The 25,851-nt window shown below is 44.0% G+C and overlaps 1 protein-coding gene across 1 annotated transcript in view; it reads left to right on the forward strand.

The window, feature by feature from the left end:
• Positions 1–25,851, forward strand: part of VWA3A (von Willebrand factor A domain containing 3A) — a 124,408-nt gene that overhangs the window by 18,413 nt on the left and 80,144 nt on the right. Inside the window, exons 4-8 of the mRNA XM_077448997.1 lie at positions 13,348–13,472; positions 16,685–16,762; positions 21,396–21,450; positions 23,560–23,658; positions 25,277–25,383. Of these exons, the coding sequence (XP_077305123.1) occupies positions 13,348–13,472; positions 16,685–16,762; positions 21,396–21,450; positions 23,560–23,658; positions 25,277–25,383 (464 nt within the window). The remainder of the gene's footprint in view (positions 1–13,347; positions 13,473–16,684; positions 16,763–21,395; positions 21,451–23,559; positions 23,659–25,276; positions 25,384–25,851) is intronic.

Here is a 25,851-nt window from a genome sequence, read left to right on the forward strand (position 1 = left end):
GAAAAAACAATAAATCATCTGCATACGCAGCTACTTTGTAGGTCTTCGGGCCAACCTGGAAGCCTTCAATGGAGGGGGTGTTATTGATGGTGCGAATAAAGGGCTCTAGGGATAGAATAAATAGGAGGGGGGACAAAGGACACCCTTGTCTCGTGCCATTGTGAATAAGTACCCGTTCCGACAAGGTACCGTTAATTTTGAGTTGGGCGGTAGGGTTTCGATAAAGGGAGGAGATCCAGGAGAACATGTGAGGTCTCAGGCCAATGTGGCTACAGATCTGGAATAAGTAATCCCAAGCAACCCTGTCGAAGGCCTTCTCCGCATCTGTAGACAGGAGAAGGCCCTCGACGCTAGCGGTGTGACAATGGTGTATTAAATTTAAGGCCTTAGTCACATTGTTCCTGGATTCCCTCCCCGGCATGAACCCCACCTGTTCAGCACCTATCAAATGTGGTAAGAAGGTCCGCAGACGATTCGCCACTATCTTCTAATTTTCAAGTCTAAATTTAAAAGAGAAATGGGGCGATAGCTAGAGCATGCTGTGGGGTCTTTCCCAGGTTTAGGGAGTACTGTAATGTGCGTGCCCAAAAAAGTGTCTGGTAGGTTACGTGGTTCATTGAGAAAATTAAAAACCTTCAAAAGAGGGTCTTCTAGAAGGTTAAAAAAGACTTTGTAGTAGTGGGCCGTGAGCCCATCCGGGCCGGGGCTTTTTCCCGTTTTAAGGCCCTTGACCACTGCCAAGAGCTCCTCGGATGAGATAGGGAGTTCTAGTGATTCTGCATCTTCTGGGGAAAGTGTCAGCATACCACTCTGAGCCAAGTAGTCTTTTATAATGTGGCTCCTGTCCCCCAGTTGCCCTTCCAGGGTATTTTGGGAAGGAACACTATAGAGGTGGGAGTAGAACTTGTGAAAGCTCTCTGCTATTTTGTCAGTTCGGTTTGTCAAAGTGCCGTCTGTTGTCTTAATGGCTAAGATTTTATTAGCTAAGGAGGCGTCTTTCAAAGCCCTGGCTAGCAGTTTCCCCCCCTTGTTGCCTTTTTCATAGTAAATTCTCTTTTTTAAGAAGAGGGTGCGTTTGCTCTTCGTCTCTAACAGATCCCTGAGCTCCTGTCGTGTTTGTAGCAGCTCCTGAACCTGTAGGGAATCCAAAGTCGCCTTGTGTTGGGATTCCAGGAGCGCTACTTTATCAGTTAACATTTGAAGCTGTTGGGCGGCCAGCCTTTTACGGGCCGCCCCTGCTCGAATGAACTCCCCCCGTATAACACATTTATGGGCTTCCCAAATGGTTAAGGGAGAGAGGTCTTCGGAAGCATTGTCAATGAAATAGTGTCTCAAGGCGTCAGTCAACTTGGGGAGTAGTTCTTGGTCCGTCAGCACAGCTGAATTCAACCTCCACATGCACGTCTTGGGTCTGTCCCCTGGATGGGAAAGGGAAATGGGAGCATGGTCCGAGAGGGTTTGTATGCCTATCTGGGCAGCCCTCAAACTCTGCAGATCTCTTTGAGTAACAAAAATGTAATCAATACGTGAGTATTTGTCATGGGGAGCTGAATAACAGGTGAAATCTCTGCCAAGGGGGTTTAACGTGCGCCATGAGTCTATTAAGGTTAAGGAGTGCAAGAGATTTTTTATGTACTTCAGGGTGCTGTAAGGTATGCTCGATCTGCCTGAGGAGGTATCCTGGGCCGGGTCGAGGGGGAGATTAAAGTCACCTGCTAGGAGGATACAGCCTGTGGCAAAACCCTTTAGTTCTTCAATCAGGTGTCTGCAAAAAGATTTGTGTGCACTATTGGGAAAATAGACATTGGCTAAGGTCAGCGGGATGTTGCCCCATGTCCCCTTGACGAATAGGTATCTGCCTTCAGGGTCCGCCAGCTGTTGGGTGACCTCAAACCCCACTGCCTTATGAATTAAAATAGCGACTCCTTTAGTCTTTGCCCGGGAACTCGTAGCATAAAATGCCCGAGGGTAGTTTTTGTGCCAAAGTTTGGGGTGTGCGTTACTTAGGAAATGTGTCTCCTGAAGATAGACAAATAAGGGTCCTACCTTATTTAGTTCCCTGAGAACCGAGGTACGCTTCTCCGGAATGTTCAAACCGCGGACATTGTGGGAGACCAATGTTGGTCTAGAACCCAACGATGCGTAAGCCGTAAGGTCTCGTGCGTCTGCTCTCCGCAATCGCCTGCTCTGTATAAAGGAGAGAAAGAGAAGAGTGGAAAAGGAAAGGGGGCAGAGCCTCAAAGGAAAATAAAAGGAAAAGAAGCCTAGAGACAGAAGAGAGAGAAGGAAAACCCCCCGCAGGGGTAATATCACAAATTAGCAAGGTTCGGCCTGCGCGCACTGAGGCTGCAGGCAAAAATAATGTGCGGACAATACACAAGGTGTCACAAGAACACCCTGCTGACCGCTTGTGGGGTACGTGGGAGGAACTCCACAAGAGGAATGTATATTTCAGAACGAACAGAACAAATAAATCACTGAAGAAAACTGAAATTTGAGATAACAAAATAACAGGTATTTAAGCAACCAATACGGAGACCCGGTGCCCTATGTTGCATCGACCAAGTGTGCAAAGTAAACTTCGGCATAACAAAAAAAAAAAAAGGGGGGGGGGGGAGGGGAAGGGGATGATAGGCAACCTATGTCATAGGCTAATAAAGTCCAGCAACGTGTTGGCAGCTTGACCAAAAAAAAATAAAAATAAAAATAAAAAGGGGGGGGGGGGGGTCTGTTAGGGCCAATGTCTTTGAGCCAGGCACAAGAGTAACAGGGGGACAACAAGTGTCTTCCCCCCAGGGCAAGTGAACATAACAGCTGTTCAACCCCATGAGGAAGCGCCGTCCAGGGGGAGGGGGGGTAAATAGGGAGAAACAGTATTCAGGGTGGGGACCCCCGAGCCATTGCAGAGAAGTACAAAAAAGGGGGTCAAAATTCTTCCACTATACAGTCAGTATATCTTTCAGGTGCGGTCACGGTTCCTGGAATGCCTGGAGGACTGAGGTGCGCAGGATCCCTCCCTGGAGGAACGCTGCTCAACTTTGCTCTTCTTCTGCGGTGGTTTAACCGGTGAGGACAAAGGGGTGCCAGGGGGGCTGAGCTCGGGTTGGGGGAGCTTAAACTCAACATACCATTCCGGTAAGTCCACACAAGGGATGTTGAGACCAGCACAAACGTCCGGGAGATCTTCTGGCAACCGAAGCAAAAACTGTCTCCCATCCAGTGTGGCTTGTAGAAGGAAGGGAAAGCGCCATTTATAAACGATGCCTTTCTCTCTAAGTGCTTCCAGTAACGGTCGTAATGCCCTTCTATTTTGTAAGGTTATGGGCGACAAGTCTTGAAACAGCGAGATCTCCGCATCATTGAACATAATCCGGTCGTTTTTTCTGGCCTGACTTAGGATTTCCTCCTTCAGCTGAAAGCTCTGGAGGCAGCAAATAACATCCTGGGGAGGTGCTGAGTCCAGCGGCCTAGCTCTCAATGCCCTGTGTGCTCTTACAAAGTCAATGGGGGAATCTACAGGGTTCTCCAGCAAATTGTTAAAAACTGACCGTAAAGCTGAAGTGATCTGGTCAGGGCTCACAGTCTCCGGGATCCCCCTCACCCTGATATTACACCTCCTCCCTCTATTATCGAGGTCTTCCAGGTGCCTATTAATATTGATTAAATGCACCGTGTGTGAGGTAGCTGTGGCCTCCAGTCTGCGTACAGTCCTGTCCCTCTTGCTCTCTGCCTTCTCTAAGGTGGACATCTTCTCAGTTAGAGACAGTAAGTCAGCCTTAAGGTCAGTAATTGCAGAGAAAAACGTGTTCTTTATGTCTGATGCAATCGATGTCATATCCCCCAGCGTGAGCGGATGGTTGGGGTTCCCCAGCCCGCTTACCAGGTCCTCGGCCGTAGATAGGTAGCTGTCGCTGAGCTCGTCTTCCTCGCGTCAGCGCCATCTTTGAAGGGGTGCTGCCGCCTGCTCGGGCCTGTGAGGGGAAGATGTCCTGAATGCTACGGGTGTGAGGGGTCCCGGACTGACGGCGAGCCCCCGTCCCGGTGTGGTGGCGTGCTGATTTATGCATGATGCGGCGTGAAATAAGCCAAAGGGAGAGCTATTGGGCTGCGGGTCTCCTGGAGCTCCTGTCTCAAGCGGCCATTCCCGATGCGCGCCAAGCCACGCCCCAAGTAGTGCATTTTATATACTGTACAACTATATAGACAAGATTCAAACGAGGGACAGATGAGGAGGACAGAGGGAATTTGTTCCAAATTAGGGACAGCCCCTCGAAATTAGGGACAGTTGGGAGCTATGCAATAGACCTCCCCCCAGAAACAATTGATCCCCAGTAGCCAGCATTAATATACCTTCTAGCAGTTAGCATCAACAGACTATTCAGCAACAGTGGAATTCCCCCTACAACAGTAGTATTTTATATACTGTACAACTATATAGACAAGATTCAAACGAGGGACAGATGAGGAGGACAGAGGGAATTTGTTCCAAATCAGGGACAGTCCCTCGAAATTAGGGACAGTTGGGAGCTATGCAAAAGACCTCCCCCCAGAAACAATTGATCCCCAGTAGCCAGCATTAATATACCTTCTAGCAGTCAGCATCAACAGACTATTCAGCAACAGTGGAATTCCCCCTACAACAGTAGAGCAACAGCAACAGCAATACTACACTCCCAGCAACAATAGATCTCCCAGCAATCAGCACTGATAGACCCTCCGGTGTACCCAAGCACCCCTTTGCCACTATACTGTATAGATTTCAGTCCTGGAGGTGCCAAAGTGGTGTACTGCTGCATTCCCACAAAAAAAAAAAGCCCTCACTCTAACACCAAAGGCCTGCAGTAATTTTCCTGGTTAATTGTTAGAAATCAATTGATTCCTCCCTAAATTCTGTAATTGCTGCACCTTTTTTCTTGTGTCACTAGTTGGCACTGTGGCTGGTGACATTAGATTGACAAGGGCTTAGCAAGGTCGGATCATGAATGGATGGGGTGTCTCAGCCAATTGACAGGGGTTTCTTTTAGTCCCTTGGCCTGCTGGGAGAGCCTATTTATTTGGGTGGAGTCAGGTGATCAGGGTTATGTGCCACCTGGATGGCTGTATGGGTCGATGTGCGTTATGTGGCCCGGGGTTGCTAGGCCAAGCCAGAGGCCTATCCTGGGGACACCTGGTTGCTAGGCTGCCTGAGGCCTATCCAGGAGCAGAGGAAGCAGGGTATGGTTGGGACTGCGGGATTGGCATCCAACTAAGTTGAGAAGGTTCAGCCGGATGGGGAACCAGTTGTGGTCGGAGGTAGAAAGGAAGCTGTTGGCACTAAGGGACCATCCATCTTTCTAACAGAGACTACTGTGAGTAAGCTGAAACAAGTACCAGAGCAGTCTTCTCACCAGCCAGGGATGGTGAAGAAGTGGGAAAGCATCAGCAAGTGCCAAGCCAGGGACCCAGCAGGATAGTGGGGGGTGACGCTTGAGGAGTATACAGCAGGATAGCTGTGAAGGAGCTCAGGGGATCCAGTGATGACTGGGATCTGGAAGTCTAGTGAGAGACTGGGAGCTCAGTGAGTGAAGATCTACAGTGGGATACTGTGAGATAAGTAAAGGACTGTTCTGTGTTACCAACAGTTATGTACAACAACCGTTGGTGACTGTTGCAAGATTAGTTGCCGTAGGAGACAGCGGTCCTACCTATACAGAAGTGTTATCCAGCTGGAGGCCTTCCACTGTATAGCTGTCTACCTATAGAAGTCTCAGAGTCTGCCAATTATCATTTCAGCTACTTAACCAGTTGCCGACCGGCGCACGCCGATGTACGTCGGTAGAATGGCACGGGCAGGCATAAGGACATACATGTACGTCCCTTGCCTCCCGCGGGTCGGAGGCCCGATCGGGCCCCCGTCCGGTGCCTGCGGCGGTCGGTTTTCGTCCGGGAGCGATCCGGGACGAGGGGGCGGCCATTCATTCATGGCCACCCCCTCGCGATCGCTCCCGACGAATAGAAATCCCCGGTGACATCACTTCCTCTCCTGTAATGTAAACACAGGAGAGGAAGTGATGTATTCTCTCCTCCGTGTCGGTATTTTTCGTTCCGACATGGAGGAGAGCGGATCGGTGAGTTGCACCAACACTCTACACACACAGTAGAACATGCCAGGCACACTCACACCCCCCCTTTACCCCCCGATCACCCCCCCAATTACCCCTGCCCCCCAGTCACAGTGACACCAATGTCATTTTTTTTTTTTTTTTTGCATTGGTGTCATTTGTGACTGTAATAACTGTTAGGGCAGTTAGAGTTAGCCCCCTTTAGTTCTAATGTACCCCCCTAACCCCCCCAATAAAGGTTTAACCCCGTGATCACCCCCCGTCGCCAGTGTCACTAAGGCTGGGTTCACATTGCAGCGGTTTATGAGAACGAATGTGATTCGCACCGCACTGCAGTGCAAATCACATCCGATCTCTGTGCGATTCGAGTTCAGCCATTCGCCGCACCCGCCGCACCCGCCACACCCGCCGCACCCGCCGCAAATTCGCACGGGACCCTTTTTTTGGCCCGCAGCAGAATCGGATCGCATGGGTGTTCACACCATGCGATCCGAGTTTGCAGATCGCACTGCGATATGCGAACTGATCTGGGGGTGTCAGTAACATTTCACTGACACTCCCAGCAGTTCGCATAGGGCAGTGTGAACTGCCGCCGGGAGGCATGCGATGCGGGAACCCGCCGCGGATTCGCGGCGTTTCCGCATCGCTCCAGTGTGAACCCAGCCTAATAAGCGATCATTTTTCTGATCGCCGTATTAGTGTCACAGGTGACGCTAGTTAGGCAGGTAGGTATTTAGGTTCGCCGCAGCTTTTTATAGCGCCAGGGACCCCCATATACTACCGCATAAAGCCCCCTGATTGCCCCCTAGTTAACCCTTTCACCAGTGATCACCATATAACTGTTACAGGTGACGCTGGTTGGTTAGTTATTTTTTTATAGTTTCAGGGCACCCGCCATTTATTACCTAATAAAGGTTTAACCCCCTGATCACCCGGCGGGTGTCATTTGTGACTAATAACTGTTAGGGCAGTTAGGGTTAGCCCCGTTTAGTTCTAAGGTACCCCCCTAACCCCCCCAATAAAGGTTTAACCCCGTGATCACCCCCCGTCGCCAGTGTCACTAAGGCTGGGTTCACATTGCAGCGGTTTATGAGAACGGATGTGATTCGCACCGCACTGCAGTGCAAATCACATCCGATCTCTGTGCGATTCGAGTTCAGCCATTCTCCGCACCCGCCGCAAATTCGCACGGGACCCTTTTTTTGGCCCGCAGCAGAATCGGATCGCATGGGTGTTCACACCATGCGATCCGAGTTTGCAGATCGCACTGCGATATGCGAACTGATCTGGGGGTGTCAGTAACATTTCACTGACACTCCCAGCAGTTCGCATAGGGCAGTGTGAACTGCCGCCGGGAGGCATGCGATGCGGGAACCCGCCGCGCATTCGTGGCGTTCCCGCATCGCTCCAGTGTGAACCCAGCCTAATAAGCGATCGTTTTTCTGATCGCTGTATTAGTGTCACAGGTGACGCTAGTTAGGCAGGTAGGTATTTAGGTTCGTTGCAGCATTTTATAGCGCCAGGGACCCCCATATACTACCGCATAAAGCCCCCTAATTGCCCCCTAGTTAACCCTTTCACCAGTGATCACCATATAACTGTTACAGGTGACGCTGGTTGGTTAGTTATTTTTTTATAGTTTCAGGGCACCCGCCATTTATTACCTAGTCTCACTAGTGTACCCCTAAATTTAGGGGTGTCTACTTTCCAAAATGGGGTCATTTGGGGGGGGTTTGTGCCATCTTGGCATTTTATGGCCTTCAAAACTGTAACGCCCTTAGAAAGCCTGAAGGCGGTGCTTGGTTTTCGGGGCCCCGTACGCGGCTAGGCTCCCAAAAAGTCCCACATATGTGGTATCCCCGTACTCAGGAGAAGCAGCAGAATTTATTTTGGGGTGTCATTTCACATATGCCCATGGCATGCGTGAGCAATATATCATTTAGTGACAACTTTGTGAGAAAAAAAAAAAAAAAAAAAAAAGTTTGTAATTTTTCCGCAACTTGTGGCAAAATATAAAATATTCCATGGACTCAACATGCCTCTCAGCAAACTGCTTGGGGTGTCTACTTTCTAAAATGGGGTCATTTGTGGGGGTTTTGTGCCATCTTGGCATTTTATGGCCTTCAAAACTGTAATAGGTAGTGAGAAGTGAACTCAAAAATTTACGCCCTTAGAAAGCCTGAAGGCGGTGCTTGGTTTTCGGGGCCCCGTACGCGGCTAGGCTCCCAAAAAGTCCCACATATGTGGTATCCCCGTACTCAGGAGAAGCAGCAGAATTTATTTTGGGGTGTCATTTCACATATGCCCATGGCATGCATGAGCAATATATCATTTAGTGACAACTTTGTTAAAAAAAAAAAAAAAAAGTTTGTAATTTTCCCGCAACTTGTGGCAAAATATAAAATATTCCATGAACTCAACATGCCTCTCAGCAAATAGCTTGGGGTGTCTACTTTCTAAAATGGGGTCATTTGTGGGGGTTTTGTGCCATCTTGGCATTTTATGGCCTTCAAAACTGTAATAGGTAGTGAGAAGTGAACTCAAAAATTTACGCCCTTAGAAAGCCTGAAGGCGGTGCTTGGTTTTCGGGGCCCCGTACGCGGCTAGGCTCCCAAAAAGTCCCACATATGTGGTATCCCCATACTCAGGAGAAGCAGCAGAATTTATTTTGGGGTGTCATTTCACATACGCCCATAGCATGTGTGAGCAATATATCATTTAGTGACAACTTTGTGTAAAAAAAAAAAAAAAATTATTTTTTTTGTCATTATTCAATCGCTTGAGGCAAAAAAATAAAATATTCAATGGGCTCAACATGCCTCTTATCAATTTCCTCAGGGGGTCTACTTTCCAAAATGGGGTCATTTGGGGGGGTTTTGTACTGCCCTGCCATTTTAGCACCTCAAGAAATGAGATAGGCAGTCGTAAACTAAAAGCTGCGTAAATTCCAGAAAACGTACCTTAGTTTGTAGATGTGACAACTTTTGCGCAAACCAATAAATATACAATTATTGACTTTTTTTTTACCAAAGACATGTGGCTGAATACATTTTGGCCTAAATGTATGACTAAAATTGAGTTTATTGGATTTTTCTAATAACAAAAAGTAGAAAATATCATTTTTTTTCAAAATTTGCGGTCTTTTTACGTTTATATCGCAAAAAATAAAAATCGCAGAGGCAATCAAATACCATCAAAAGAAAGCTCTATTTGTGGGAAGAAAAGGACGCAAATTTTGTTTGGGTACAACATTGCATGACCGCGCAATTACCAGTTAAAGCAGCGCAGTGCCAAAGTGTAAAAAGACCTCTGGTCATTTACCAGCAAAATGGTCCGGTCTGAAAGTGGTTAAGGGTGTCCTGGCCTTAACCCTCTCTCCCACAGTTCTGTTAAGAGACAATAAATCTCTTGTTCGCATCCAAAAGTGACTGGCGCCCATCATTTCTTCCTGCATCACACCCATCATGCCTTGTAAACAACTATACAAGGAAGGATGTCAGCTCTCCCTAACCATTGAGGTCACCATAGGCCTCTGGGGCCCCAGGACCTTGCTACATATACATTCATAGTCCTCAAGGAGCCTACAATCTAAGGTTCCTATCTCACATATCCTAGGATTAATTTAGAGAGGAGTCAATTAACTTACAAGCATGTATTTGAAGTGTGGGAAAACCCTGCAAGCACATGGAGAACATGCATGCTCCATGCAGGTAAAATCATGGTTGGGATTTGAACTGACACCCCTAGCGCTGCCAGGCAGAAGTGCTAACCACTAAGAGACTGTGCTGCCCCACAGTCCAGATGAATGGGGGGGGGGGGGGCAGAAAAGGGCAGGCATAGTTGGCAGTTTTACCAAGTGCAAATGTCAGGTCCAGCAGCTCATAATAACCCCCAAAGTACTGGAAGAGCACAGCTAAGGAGGCATGAGGGCAAAAGACTGAAGATTTCACTGAACAGGGCAGCCACCAGCACAAGAGACACCTCATTCAATGTAAGAACCATCCCTGGTGCTGATATAAGAAGAAAAAAAATAACTAAATCTAAGCTTTAAATTATCATAGAAATCCATAATCCCTTACTTCAGGTGTTGTTGAATTTTAGCGAGCAATACAGAATGCACCAACACTAGTGGGAACATATAGGATTATTGTAATAAAAAAGATTCATAGGATTGCTACTAATAGTATATATGTTTATCACTTATTATTCGGAAATATATAGTCCCTGCTGTAAGAGATTTTCAGGCAGGATATTCCTTATCATAACTAGCTATCTGCAGATTTCAGGGGAGATATGAACTGTCTGACATAAGATATTACATTGTATTTGACTCAATAGTGACTTATGCCATCTAGTGGTCTAGATTACATTCTACAATACATTACTCTTCTCCAGCATCATTCATAGGCCTCTGGCTTTTCTTCTCCCTTGTCCAAAATCACTTCATTTATGCACTGTATCGGCTGAGAGGAAAAATATAATGTATTAAAGATGTCCCAAAATAAGAGACCATTGTCTGCCAGACTCAGCATAGTTTAATTTGGCTGATCTACGCTGTGACGTGATTGGTTGCTCCAGGCAACACATATTATTCTTTCAGGCATTTGATAAGGCTGTTACATCAGGTTTTTACATTGCTTATGATATGTACTTAATTTAGAACCTCAGCTAAAACAAAAAAAATCAATAAGCGTAGATAACTTTGTTGAATGTTCACTTGGTTATTTCTTTTTTTTTTGCCGCACTGGTCCTTTAACTGGCATCAAACTAATTGAAGAATGATGTCTGTCAATATCTGTCAGTATGAAAGTAACTCTGTCTGTATATTAAATGTGAAAACCAAAGCTATGCCTGGAAAGGGTTACTACTTCCCCATCCTGCCGCCATTGTCGCTGATCTCCGCTGTCTTCACACACTACATCTCTTGAATCATCTTGAGCATCAAGAACACTTCTGGCTGTGTTGGATATGCTGGATCCCCTGTTGTGTTTGTTGGGTCCTTCTCCCATGTGCTAGATCACTACTGTACCCTGTAGTGACATAGGGGCCAGAGGGAAAAAAACACAGTGCTCATAGGGGGACCAGTTACTTGATAAACCCAGAAATATCAGAATCAAAAGATTTTTCATTGAGCATTGCTTGGGAAGATCATGGAGATTGCCGCAGTACAGGTGGCAGAAGGATGAAGTACTAACCCTCTGCATGCATTGATTTGCTCTTCTCTTTAAAAAGAACTTGTAGTAAAATCCTGCTTGTAAGCTAAGAACTTTAGACAAGAACAGAAAGCAGTCAGGTGGAACTAAACCCTAAACTAGATCGATTTCACTGTGTTCCAAAACAATTACATTCAAGGCACACCCTGAATGATAACTGTCACAGTTGCTTGTGCTCTCTAAACTGTCAAACCATCAAATGGCTGATGTCATAATTGATCACAACGTGCAGCACCATGGCAACTGCAGTTCAAACAGAGACTAAGATGGTAGCTTCCTTGGCTGTAAAGAATAGGAGGTTTTTGTTCTGCTTTAACTGTCAGTACATCTTTATTTTAAATATTCTCCTTCCAGCACAGCCTGTATCCCTAATGTGCTATTGCTAATAAAGTCAGTATTTACATTTAGTGTACATGCCCTTACTCTGCTTGCTAATAATTCACTTAGATGCTGGGCATTGCAGTAGATTGGAGATCATGGATGGGTAACAGGTCCGGGTCAACGTTGTTCATGGCGATAGGTCTGGTGGGGAAGCACGCAGAGTTCAACACATTATGGTTGATCAAGGTCTCCAGCTTATGACAGCAATTGTTGTTTTTTTGTCTTTTTCGTGATAGACTGCTGTTTACAATTCACCCACTCTTCGTTCAGCTCTTCTGGAGTACAACTGCTAGCACCATAGAGCAACAGTGTGCCCCACTGTGCCGTACCTGGTTGGTGGCCGAGGTGCTGAAAGAGCTTCTCTTGCAGCTGAGTGCAGGGCACCCCTGAAGGTGATGACAGGGAGTGTTATGCCCAAAGAAGCAGGGTTTGCCAGTCAGCTGCGATAGGCTGACTGATGAGACATCTGCTGGATGGCGGCTGGATGAGCAGGATGCACTGCTGGGCAGGAGTCCCTCAGGTGTACCAGATGGGACTTGACCAAAGGGAGAGCCAGGAGCAGGGTCAGGAGCCAGGCCAGTAGTCATACATGTTGTATATCCACCAGGGGTAAGTTGAATCAGTAAGCAAGGTCAGGAGTAAGCCGGGGTCATACACTGATAATCAGGTAGCAGAGGAGTCCAGAAAAGCAAGCGAGTTAATGGATTCAAAGACGGGAATGTAGACAAGACAGGACAAAAGCAAGCCGGGTCGGTAACAGGAAATCCAATAGTATCAAGAGCAGGAACACAGGAACACACAGGGGAACCTGAAGATCATCCAGCAACTAGTGGCTGATGCTGTTGGTTTCAAACGGTACACTGGTCGCCAGAATCTGTCACGCATTACATGCACACTGGCACATGAATCTTCACACCCGTTCGTACCTGGGTGTGCATGCTTATTAGCATTGCCAAATTTCTAGGCGCCAATCTACGGTTCTATTGGGCATTAGCAGATGCGGTTTGTTCTGACACCCACTCATCTATTTATTGGTTTCAAAACTAGTGATGCAGAGTGAGTACATTCTCAGTCTGTGAGGCATGTGGCACAGAACACTTAGTCAAAGGTGCACAAAGTATAATGCCCTGTACACACGGTTGGATTTTCCGTCATGTGTGGGCTCCATCTGACTTTTTCTGTCGGAATTTCCGACACACAAAGTTTGAGAGCTGAATCTAAAATTTTTCCGACAACAAAATCTGATCGTTTACATTCCGATTGTGTGTAGACAAATCCAACGGACAAAGTGCCATGCATGCTCAAAATAAATTACAAGACAAAAGCTATTGGCTACTGGCCTCTTTATAGTCCCGTCCTACGTCACCTCATTCTGAACGATCTTTGTGCGACGGTGTGTATGCAAGACAAGTTTGGGCCAAAATCCAAAATTTTGTTGTCGGAATGTCCGACCGTGTGTACAGTTCATAACTCTTATCTGTATTCACTGAAGGTATGAAAACAGCCATTGAAAGCCTCTGGGGTATAATATTGCTTGGTATGAATCATACATACTCTATTAAAGCAAACATTTCCTCTGTGGCAAAAGATTTTGTAATTTACAGACATAAGGAGTGATAATACATGATTGCATTATTCTTTCTGATATGCAGAGATTGACAGACACAGAGAATAGGAAGAGTGATTCTCAGAGCTCGGAGGAATGGCTTCAGTACAATGACATTGAGTCCAGGAATCTCACCATTCAAGATCTGCTGAACCTGGGACACATTGTCATGTGAGTATTCTTGCAAATTAAAGTGAGTATCCTAAATACTGTAGATGTCTACAAATCCAAGATTCAGTTTCAGAATTAACACATATTAGACCCGTAACCTATACACAGCTGTGCATTAAACCTAGATTACCCCAAATAGTAAAAATAAAAATGTATCTTGTGTTGTTCCCACCAAGCTAAATCGAATACACTAGTCTGTAGACAATCATGTACAGTAGACTTTTATAAGGCTTTCAGAAAATTGGGACAGCTTTTCGGAAGAAGCTCATTTTAGTCTGTGAATTCTAAGTATAGAGTGTCTGTTGTATTTGTATTCCCTTTGTGTCTGCCCAAAAGTAAATCATAGTTATTATCTGAAAACTGGGAAACTTTCCTTATTTGCAGTTATGCTAGATGTAATTCACAAAGCTTAAAGCGGAACTAAAGTCAAATAGCTTATGGGTAGGCAGGCTATTGCAAAAGACATGCAATAGCTCTTCTACAATAAAGTAAACTTGTCTGAATGCTCACAGAGTTCCGCCCCCCCCCACCCCAAAGCACCTTGTCCCCATGTTGATGAGGACAAGGTCCTCTTCCCGACAACCCTGGCCGTTGGCTGTCAGGGTCTGCAGGTGGGGGGGGGGGGGGCCTTTAATAAGGGGGCCCCCTGATTCCGGCCCCCCATCCTATGTGAATGAGTATGGGGTATGATGTATCCCTACCCATTCACCTGGGGGAAAAAAATGTTAATAAAAAAACACAACACAGGTTTTTAAAGTACTTTATTAGACAGCTCCGGGGGTCGTCTTCCGTCTTCGGGGATCTTTTCGCTGGGCTCCACCGCTATCTACTGCTCTTTTGCTGCTCTTTTGCTATCAGAAGAGCCCAGCTTTCTTCTTTGTTGTCGCCGCCGTCCAGGGGTCTTCTTCCAACTTCGGGGGTCTTCTTCTGACTTCGGGGGTCTTCTTCCAACTTCGGGGTCTTCTTCTGACTTCGGGGGTCTTCTTCCGACTTCGGGGGTCTTGTCCCACTCTTCGGCTCTTCTCGCCGTGCCTCCGCTATCTTCTTACAGCTCTTTTACTAGCATTAGCCCAGTTTTGTCGCTGTCACCTTCTTCTTCTTCCTTCTTCTTCTCTTCTTCTTCTTCTTCCTTCCGATGTTGACACGATGCTCTCTCTGGCCGTAATGGCAGGGATGCGTTGTGTGGCGACTTATATAAGCATAAGGGGCGGAGTCACCGGGTGATGTCCCGTAGGATGTTGGGACTGTGGCATCACAAGGGGCGGGGTCACCATGTGACATCACCCGTTGACCCCACCCCTTATGCCTATATAAGTCGCCACACAATGCGTCCCTGCCATTACGGGCAGAGAGAGCATCGTGTCAACATCAGAAGGAAGAAGAAGAAGGAAGAAGAAGGAAGAAGAAGAAGAAGGCGACAGCGACAAGACCGGGCCAATGCTAGTAAAAGAGCTGTAAGAAGATAGCGGAGGCCCGGCAAGAAAAACCGAAGAGCGGCATTACTCTGTGCAATGGTTTTGCACAGAGCAGCCCCGATCCTCCTTTTTTCAGGTCCTGCGCTCCTGATTCTTGGGGTTCCTGGCTCTCCCCCCCCCCCCCCCCTGCTGAATGCCACCATAGCAACCCGCTTTAGCTACATGTAGAAAGTTTCTTTTTATCACGATCATTAAGTTAACTTTCTGCCTTCAGAACCACTTTAAGTTGCCTTTCCTTTTTTAAGTAGGTGTGATAGTTTGGTTTTCTTCAGGTGCATTGACTAAAATTCTACTTGCCGCTGTTACAGATTGTAGGGAACTAATGACAAGTAAACATTCCTCCCTGTACCTCCAGAGGCAAACAAAAATAAAAAAGTAATAATGAGGAAAAAAATCAAAAGCATAATGAAGCCACATTAATGTGTAAATAAAGGCAAATCAGTTTTTGTTGCCATCTGTGTCCCATTGAGGAGATTTCCCTTCACTTCCAGTCCCATAGCCAAAGCAGGAAGTGAGAGGAAATGTGAGAAAATCTCAGCGTGTCACCAGAACTAGTGTCCCCATTCGAAGATTACCTCTTCTGATATCACCCCAAAATGTGAGATTTTCTTTCACTTTCGATGATAATAGTAAACAGGACAAATAGAAAGAATGAATCTCCCTAACAGGGACACAGACAATAAAAAACAAAATAAAACAGTTGTTCTATCCCTCTCCATTCTATCTAAAACTGAAAAAAAAAAAAAATGTGCGTTTTAGTTACACTTGAAACATTTAGGAGCTTGTTCACGCAATAGCGTGTAGCAAAAAGATCCAAGTAAACCAGAGACTGAATGAGAGAAAAGAAGCCACGGTAAATCATTTTTAAAGTAAATTAAAAATGAATGAATTTATTTGACAAAGAATGTTTCATATGCTGTATGTCTGAGAAATTTAATATTTATTGATTTAATGATGGCATTAATGTCTATATTTTGATAGAGTGTATTACGTCAACCAGATACTATTAGGCTATGTGGGCTCATTTATGAAAAATTTATGTTTCCCCTTATTTAGTTTTAGCTTGCGGCGGGGGGTCCGAGGCCACTAGAAGTCTAATGCCCTGTACACGCGGTCGGACTTTCCCACGACAGAATCCGTCTGATTTTTTCCGATGGATTTTGGCCCAAACTTGTCTAGCATACACACGGTCGCACAAAGTTGTCGGAAGATCAGATCGCTCTGAACGCGTTGGCGTAGAACACATACGACGGGACTATAAACGAGCCAGTAGCCAATAGCTTTTGTCTCGTAAATTTATTCTGAGCATGTGTGGCACTTTGTCTATCGGAATTGTCTACACACGATCCGAATTTAAACGATCGGATTTTGTTGTGGGAAAATTTTAGATCCAGCTCTCAAACTTTGTGTGTCAGAAATTCCCACGGAAAAAGTCAGATGAAGCCCACACACAATCGGATTTTCTGACAACACGATCCGATCGCACATTTTCCGTCGGAAAGTCTGACCGTGTGTACAGGGCATAATAGTTGCTGCCTCTGTCAACTACTTGACTTTGCACATTCCTACACAATCAGTATTTGGGAAAATGATTGTGTAGGAGTGTGTGAAGTCAAGTAGTTGAGGTCAGGCAGGTAAACAGGCAGTGACGAGAAGAGTAAGTAACGATAATTAGGGGAACAAATACAAATCTTTCATAAGCACCAAATATTCATATTTTTATATAACTTTTTTTAGGAAACCATCAAAAAATGCCTCCAAGCAGATTGAATTTACAGCTGAGACAATAAATGAGTTTGAGTTAAAAATTCGTGAGTAAGTATAGTTTTTAATTTCTTAAGCTTTTCATTTTTTTGTTCATGATGTAAAAGGTCAAATACATTTATGGCTACTGAAAACTGGATTTTCTGTAAAACACACGTAGCTAACGTACCCAATTCAGCAATAAAATGCCAGCTGTCATTTTTGTAGGCAGCTTTGAAATTGAAAAGCGGTGATTCAGACTTAAATGTCTTTGGTGTAAGAAAGTGAAAAATTGCAGATTTTTATAAAAATTAAGGGAAAAAATGTCACTACCATAGGGAATAGTTATATATAAGAATAGTTATATTTTCACTCTCATAAAGAATAATTAACACAATATTGATATTGTCCAGAATCATGCAAAATAAAAAGTAAATAAAGCATCTGATCCAGATGGCTTTACACCCGCAAGCACTCGAAGAGTTGAGTTTTCTTATTTTTAAGCTATTGTTTCTATTTTAAAGACTTTCATGGCTGGCTTGGTAGGATTATATTGGACCAAAACAAATGCATTACTAGTATTTAAAAAAGGGATTCCATTGCAGGAAAGGTATAGGAGGGATTAAATAGTACCACAAAAAAGTGTATCTGGTATCTTTTAGGGAGAATGTGCATCTGTGCATAGTAACCAATCAGCTTCTAGCCTCAGCTTGTTCAACTAACCACTTTAGCCCCGGAAGGTCATGTGACCACACTGAAGAAATGACACTTTGCTACAATGTAAAGTAGTGAGTGTACAACTTGTAAAACAGTGTAAATTTGCTGTCCCCTCAAAATAACTCAACACACAGCCCGTTAACCACTTCAGCCCCGGAAGAATTTATCCCCTTCCTGACCAGAGCACGTTTTGCGATACAGCACTGAGTTGCTTTAACTGACAGTTGTGCAATCGTGTGACGTTGCACCCAAACAAAATTGACATCCTTTTTTCCCACAAATAGAGATTTTTTTGGTGGTATTTGATCACCCCTGCGGTTTTTATTTTTTGCGCTATAAACAAAAAAAGAGCGACAATTAAAAAAAAAAAAAAAAAAACATTATTTTTAACTTTTTGCTATAGTAAATATCCCCCAAAAATATATAAAAAACGAACTTCTTCCTCAGTTTAGGCCAATATGTATTCTTCTACATATTTTTGGTGAAAAAAAATTACAATAAGCATATATTGATTGGTTTGCGCAAAATTTATCGTGTCTACAAAATAGGGAATAGATTTATGGCATTTTTGTTATTAATCTTTTTAATTAGTAATGGCGACAATCTGCGATTTTTATTGTGACTGCGACATTGCGGCGGACAGATCAGACACTTTTCACACTATTTTGGGACAGTTGGCATTTACACAGTGATCAGTGCATTAAAAATGCGCTGATTACTGTGTAAATGACACTGCCAGGGAAGGGATTATACACTAGGGGGCGATCAAGGGGTTAAGTGTGTTTCCTCTGCCTGTTTCTAAGGGGAGATTAGCTCACTAGAACATGACAGAGATCACTGCTCCTGATCACTGGTTTCCATAGACATCTCCCCATTCTGCCTCTCCGTGCCACGATCGTGGGCCACCAGCAGACATCGAGTCCACGGGACCCACTGGCATCTCCCCATTCTGCCTCTCCGTGCCACGATTGTGGGCCACCAGCAGACTTTGAGTCTGCGGGATCCGCGGGCACGTTCCCGCGGCGTGCGCGTTCCCGCGGCGTGCGCGCGCCCGCTAGCCACCGATGTACGAGTACGTAATTTTGCGCACACCTGTGCCACTTTGCTGACATATATCAGCGTGAGGTGGTCGACAAGTGGTTAAGCTTGGCCAATATAATCTAGAAGCTGATTGGTTACTATGCACAGCTGCACCAGATTCAGTGTTTTCTCCATCAAGGTGCAATACATATATTTTTTTAATACTTTCACGAATTAAGAAGAAACTTAAACAATGAGGTAACTGTGGATTTAGAATATGAGATTTTCACAATTAATGCCACTGCAACACAATGCACATAGAACAGGTGCGTGGCCACGAGTTTCTTTTAGAGCGCCAGAACACAGCTGTGAATGGACCCTCAAAGTTTCAGTGGTGCTCTGAGACACTTTTACCAAACCAGTATGCAATTGGGTTGATTCACTAAAGGCAACTAGCCTGTGCAGTTTGCCAACTGCAGTTGCTCTAGAGCTCAGAAAAAGAGCTGAAGCTCTGCTGACTTCCATCAACAGCAAAAACGCATTTTTTTTATTTCCCTTGCATTTGGTACTCTGCAAAGTGCAGCTTTACCTCATTTACTAAGCTCTGGACCAACTGCACTTGCAGAGTGCAAGTGCACTTTGCAGAGTGCAAGTGCACTTTGCAAAGTGCACAGTCCATTTCAGTGGCGGCCCGTGCATTGCGTCGCCCCCCTTTCATGCACCCAGCTCCTTTCAGGACACCGGACGCATGGATTCCTATGGTGGGACGGGAGGGGGTGGTACTTTTTGAAGCACCTGATAGGCTTCAAAATAGAGTGGACTTGGGGCGCAGAGAGTGCGCCCTGATCCAACCCAATTGTGTGACGATATCAAATAAATTTTCGCTATTTTCACACTAACCTTCCTCCTCGCCAATCAGGAGGCCTTGCGTCAGACCTGTTTCCTGATTGGCCAAAGCAGCAGGCCACCCTTTTGGAGGCCTGGTGATTAGGAAGAAGAGGAAACACACGTTGGAGCGGAGGTCGCCGCCACCCTGGTGCGAGGAGAGGAGCTGCTGCCTGATGCCGCACTAAGTGCCGGGGGTCTGTCAGGGGGGGGGGGGGGGGTTGGTGGGCACAAGTGGCTGCATAAACTGGGCATAAGTGGCTGCATATACTGGGCACAAGTGGCTGCATTTGACGGGCACAAATGGCTGCATATGATGGGCACAAGTGGCTGCATTTGATGGGCTCCTTGACTGTATTTGGCGGGCACAGTGGCTGTATTTGGCAGGCACAGTGGCTGCATTTGATGGGCACAAGTGACTGCGTTTTATGGGCACAAGTGGCTGCATTTGATGGGCACAAATGGCTGCATTTGATGGGCACAGTGGCTGTAATTGGCGGACACAGTGACTGCATATGCTGGGCACAGTGGCTGCATATGATGGTCTCAGTGACTGTATTTGGTGGGCACAGTGACTGTATTTGGTGGGGACAGTGGCTGCATATGATGGGCACAGTGACTGTATTTGGTGGGCACAGTGGCTGCACATGATGAGCACAGTGACTGTATTTGGTGGGCACAGTGGCTGTATTTAGTGGGCACAGTGGCGGCATTTGGTGGGCACAGTGGCGGCATTTGGTGGGTACAGTGGCTGCATTTGGTGGGCACAGTGGCTGCATATGCTGGGCAAAGTGGCTGCATATGATCGGCACAGGGGCTGCATTTGATTGCAAAGTGGCTGCATTTGATGGGCACAGTGGCTGCATATGATGGGCACAAGTGGCTGCATTTGACAAGCACAAATGGCTGCAGATGATGGGCACAAGTGGCTGCATATGATGGGCACAGTGGTTGTATTTGGCGGGCACAGTGGCTGCATATGCTGGGCACAGTGGCTGCATTTGACGAGCACAGTGACTGTATTTGGTGGGCACAGTGGCTGCACATGATGGGCACAGTGGCTGTATTTGGTGGGCACAGTGGCTGCACATAATGAGCACAGTGACTATATTTGGTGGGCACAGTGGCTGCACTTGGTGGGCACAGTGGCTGTATTTGGTTGGCACCGTGGCTGCATTTGATGGGCACAGTGGCTGCATTTGATGGGCAAAGTGGCTGCATTTTATGGGCACAGTGGCTGCATATTATGGGCACAGTGGCTGCATATTATGAGCACAGTGGCTGTATTTGCTGGGCACAGTGGCAGCAATTGATGGCACAGTGGTTGCATTTAAAGGGCACAGTGGCTGCATTTTATGGGCACAGTGGCTGCATATTATGGGCACAGTGGCTGCATATGATGGCACAGTGGCTGCATTTGCTGGGTACAGTGGCAGCAATTGATGGCACAGTGGCTGCATTTGATGGGCAAAGTGGCAAAATTTGATAGGCACAGTGAGGCTGCAATTGATGTTTTGTTTTTTTAAGTATTTTTCCGTTTGTTTGTGTACCCCTACATTTTTTTTCAGTAAATAAACCCCATTGCATCAGCCATGCAGAACATCAGGGCCAAGTTGACATGCACATACAGATGAAATAGATAAGTGTACCTCAACATTATCAAAGTGTGTATTCTTTTATAAAACCTTGCCAAGTACTTCCTGCTGGTTAGCTGTTAAAATAGCCTTTGATGTGTAGATATGTATCACCCACTCCCCCTAAATGTGTATAAATCAACTCCAAACAATAGAGTTTTGTTGAAATTCCACAATAGGGCCTTTTTCTTTTTTGCCTAACCTTTGCTGAAATTAATTCTTTAGAAGTGTCTGTTGACTGAAATACTATTATGCACATCATAGGGAAAATATAAATGGAGGAAATGCATTAATGGGGAACAACTGGGACCAGAAAAGGACCAAAAATGAATTGTGTAAATTAGAATTGGGAAGTATTGTACCATATTGGTTGCTCTGAGCAGCAACAGTATTTTTAGTGCAATTTATTACATTGGTTTACACACTGATTAAGTGCTTTTCTTTTGTAGGACTATTGAAGATTACCATAAGAGAATTAACTGGCTGATGGAAAGCAGCAGAAAGGTTATTTGGGCAGTTCATGAGCTGTCTTCTGTTATATGTAAAATATGTATTGGGGTGTCTTAGTGGCTAATCATTTGCGTGATGTATTAAAGCAGATGTTAATGACTTCACAGAGGTGGAGCTAATTGTCCATGGCCCTGGTATAAAATGTAACTTGTGCCCTTATATCTAACATAAATACATTAACTATCTGGTTCATCTCTTTGATTTCAAAGAATTGTATTGAAGTAGCTAAACAGTCCATTATAAGGACTGAAAATAAATATAGCAAATAAAAAATTATAATATAGCAAAAACAATTGCTACGCAAGTCATGTCGTAATTTAATGTTACTAAAAATTACATTTCCTTTTTAATCTGCAGCTGCTGTAATTTGTAAAATTCAATGCAATATGGCAACATTCTGAGCCTTTATAAGATACATTCTTTCAATCCTGTAATGAATATGGGATTAACCACTTCCCGATCAGCGCACGCCGATATATGTCAGCAGAATGGCCCCGGTGGGCAAAAGGGCGTACAGGTACGTCCCCTTTAAGAAGCGCCGATGCGGGCAAGAGCGTCGACGCGTTCTCCGTGACCGGGGGTCCTGTGGACTCGATGTCTGCCGGTTGCCCGTGATCGTGTCATGGAGAGGTAGAACGGGGAGATGCTTTTGTAAACAAAGCATTCTGCCTAGTGACAGGACAGAGATCACTGCTCTCTGTCATCGAGAGCAGTGATCGCTGTCATGTATGTTGTAGCTCCTCCCCCCACAGTTAGAATCACTCCCTAGGACACACTTAATCCTTTCATCACCCCCTAGTGGTTAATCCCTGCACTGCCAGTGTCATTTACAATCAATGCATTTTTATAGCACTGATCGCTGTATAAATGACAATGGTCCCAAAATAGTGTCAAAAGTGTCAGATCTGTCCGCCATAATGTCACAGTCCCGATAAAAATCGCAGGTTGCCGCCATTAATAATAAAAAAATGAATACTAAAAATGCTATAAATCTATCCCCTATTTTGTAGACGCTATAAATTTTACGCAAAACAATCAATATCTGCTTACTGCAAAATAAAAAATATGTAGAAGAATACATATGGGCCTAAACTGAGGAAAAAAATAATTTTTTATATATTTTTGGGGGACATTTATTATAGCAAAAAGTAAAAAATATATATATATTTTTTTTTAATTGTCGCTCTTTTTTTTGTTTATATCGCTAAAAAATAAAAACCACAGAGGCGATCAAATATCACCAAAATAAAGCTCTATTTGTGGGAAAAAAAGACGTCAATTTTGTTTGGGTATAACGTCGCATGACCGCGTAGTTGTCAGTTAAAGCAACGTAGTATCGGATCGCAAAAAGTGCTCTGGTCAGGAAGGGGGTAAATCTTTCCGGGGGCTGAAGTGGTTAAAGAGAATGTTAATAAGGGAGGGCTGAGATCAAAATTCAAAAATAAATTGTAAACTTGGGTAAAATAGAAAAGTGTGTTGGAATAATTTAGCAAATTTTGTTGTACAAACAAAATACATACTCCACAATCAGGGGTCTCAAACTGGCAGCCCTCCAGCTGTTACAAAACTACAAGTCCCATGAGGCATTGCAAGGCTGACAGTTACAAGCATGACTCCCATAGGCAGAGGCATGATGGGACTTGTGGTTTTGTAACAGCTGGAGTTTGAGACCCCTGCTCCACATGATGGCTCACCATACTTGATGATATAACATTTGATGAAATCTGAACCCAAACAAGGGCTAAATGTTGTGTTGAGCTGGTAATTCAGTTAGCTGGGCCTGCACAATGATATACAGTATATGTGAATATATTTCCACATTGCTTGAGATCATGGGCATAGAACCTTCCCCAGGTACTGAGCAAGGCACCTAAATCTGCTTGTATGTTACCAACAATGTTAGTCATCACAGGTTCACTTTATTCTGAAGTAGCTGTCATGGTTAAGCCCCTGACCTTGTGTGGCCAGCAGCATTTAAATCTCTGCAATTACTCCATTTAGCACTCCTTGGTTTGCATACTCAAGAGACTATATACACATACTTAGACAATTTCCAATTGTCGTGGCTAATTCGGTTTCCTAACACCATGTTTTATCCTTTAGATGTTTGGCCTTGTAAAGGGGAAAAACGTTGGATTGCTAATAGATTCATCACATCTAAACTGTGGACCAAGGAGAATGGATTTCCTAAGAGGCCTGTTGGTAATTAATTATCTTGTTTGTAATTGCAGGCATTGAGTGATGGAATGCAGTGAATTAATCTTCAAATTTGCTTTGTTTGTAAATCCAGTGCAAGTAACAGCATTTACTGAAAACAGGAGGTCATGAATGTTTCATGCAGCCTGTATAAATTATACATTTGTTGCCTTGTTAAAAAAACTCAACTTTTTTTTTAACATAAGGTTTGATTTAAAAATATATGTTTTTTAGCTATTATAATAATATATATAATATTACAATAATGTATGTAATAATGTAACACTATTATTGCACCATGAGGATATGATGGAGATTGCAAGTGACACATTGCTGCAGTTATTTGCAGCCTTCGCCCTTTGATTTATATAATGATCACCAATTATTTCTTATTTCTTCTTAGATTGTCTGCAACAGATTGTACATGACTGAGGGTTTTTGCTATTGTGCTTACCCAATTAGGATTGGTTGCAGGAGATTAGCAGGAATCGACTATTATCAGTGATTAAATTGGAAGAATGAAAGATTTTTTATTGTTAGATTTGCCTATATATATATATATATATATATATATATTTAGCTGATTTGTGGAGAATCATGCCATCCAGGAATCCTTGCAGTCATGAATTGTGAATTGTATAATTTTCTCTAGATTAGAAAGATCAGTCTGCACATATTCAGGCAAATTAAAAAAAAAATCACACATTGCTTGATTTGCAAACCAATTTTCTCTCCATCACTAGCAATTATTACTTAATAATAATTATATATAATATATATATATATATATATATATATATATATATATATTTTTTTTTTTTTTTTTTATTATTATGTAGAACATCATTACTTTGATTGTAACTGTTTTAGGAAACCATTAAATTGATAGGTTTAGTTTCACTTTAAGTGTGATGTACTAATTAGGCAAAAAGGGTACAGCAGATGTTGACCTGTAGGGAAAAATCAGCAGAGCTTGTAAAGCAAAAGAAGAAATGATAGAACTGCAAACTACAACACAAGGGGAATAAATAATTCAAATATACAACGTAGAGTGTTATATCATTAACACCCCTGCACATAACCTGTAGCATGAGATGTCGACTATAGCGTTTAAATAAAATGACTAATGCCGCGTACACACAGCCGGACTTTCCGGCAGACTAGGTCCCGCAGGATCAGTCCATCGGACAATCCGATCGTGTGTGGCCTAATCTGATCCTTTTTCGTTATAAAAATCACATGGACCTAGAAATAGAACCTGTTTCACATCTGTCCGATGGACTCAATTCCTATCGGGAAAACCGTTCGTCTGTATGCTGGTCTGACGGACCACATACGACGCAAGGGAAGCTATTGGTTACTGGCTATTGAACTTCCTTTTTTAGTTCCGTCTTACCTCATCACGTTCAAAATGAACAGACTTTCGAACAGACTTAGTCCGTTTGTGTTTGGCCAAGTCCGTTCATTCAGAACTCCGCTGAAAAGTCAGTCGGTAGACCGTCAGACCTAGTCTGCCGGAAAGTCCGGTCATGTGTACGCAGCATTACTTTTACTTCTGATGGAAACATCTTTGAGCTATGAAACATTTTTAAGTGTATATTTTATTGTATGAAATGTATTTTAGTGCCTTGTAGATGAGCAGATATGTTACAAGGATACCATATATCTGATGTCCTTTGGAACAGATGTTTCATGCCTTTGGGAGTCTCCAAGGAATGTTTCTGTCCAAATGTAAGTGTGTACACTCAAATTGTTTTTCATTTATTGGGATAATTGGACTGCATTATGTACATGGGTATACAGTGGTTATGCTACCTATTTACAAGATTAGCTTTTTGTCTAACGTTGGCTATACACTAATATATTTTTTAATGAAAATTCATGCAAAAAAATCTCAGTACATTTGACAGCTTGACAAATGTCATTCAAAAGTAGTTCAAAATTTTGTTTGCTTTTAACATGAAAATGAAAAATTTGAACTAAATTCTACTAGTGTTTAGCCATTTTCATAGGGACCCTTCCTAAAAAAGGCCTGAGCCATGGCTTTTATTTTGTGTGCCACCATATTATCATAAGATTTATTTTTGATTGAAAGCATAGGCAATGTACAAACAATGTAACTCTTTGCATTTACTACCCATATACCAATAGCATTGTGTCCATCCGCATTTCTATGTGACAAGAGTAGAGTTTACTGGA

The sequence above is a fragment of the Lithobates pipiens genome, unplaced genomic scaffold (genome assembly GCF_037356315.1).
Source record: "Lithobates pipiens isolate NorthernLeopardFrog02 unplaced genomic scaffold, aLitPip1_a1.2 Scaffold_22, whole genome shotgun sequence".
Lineage (NCBI taxonomy): Eukaryota > Metazoa > Chordata > Amphibia > Anura > Ranidae > Lithobates > Lithobates pipiens.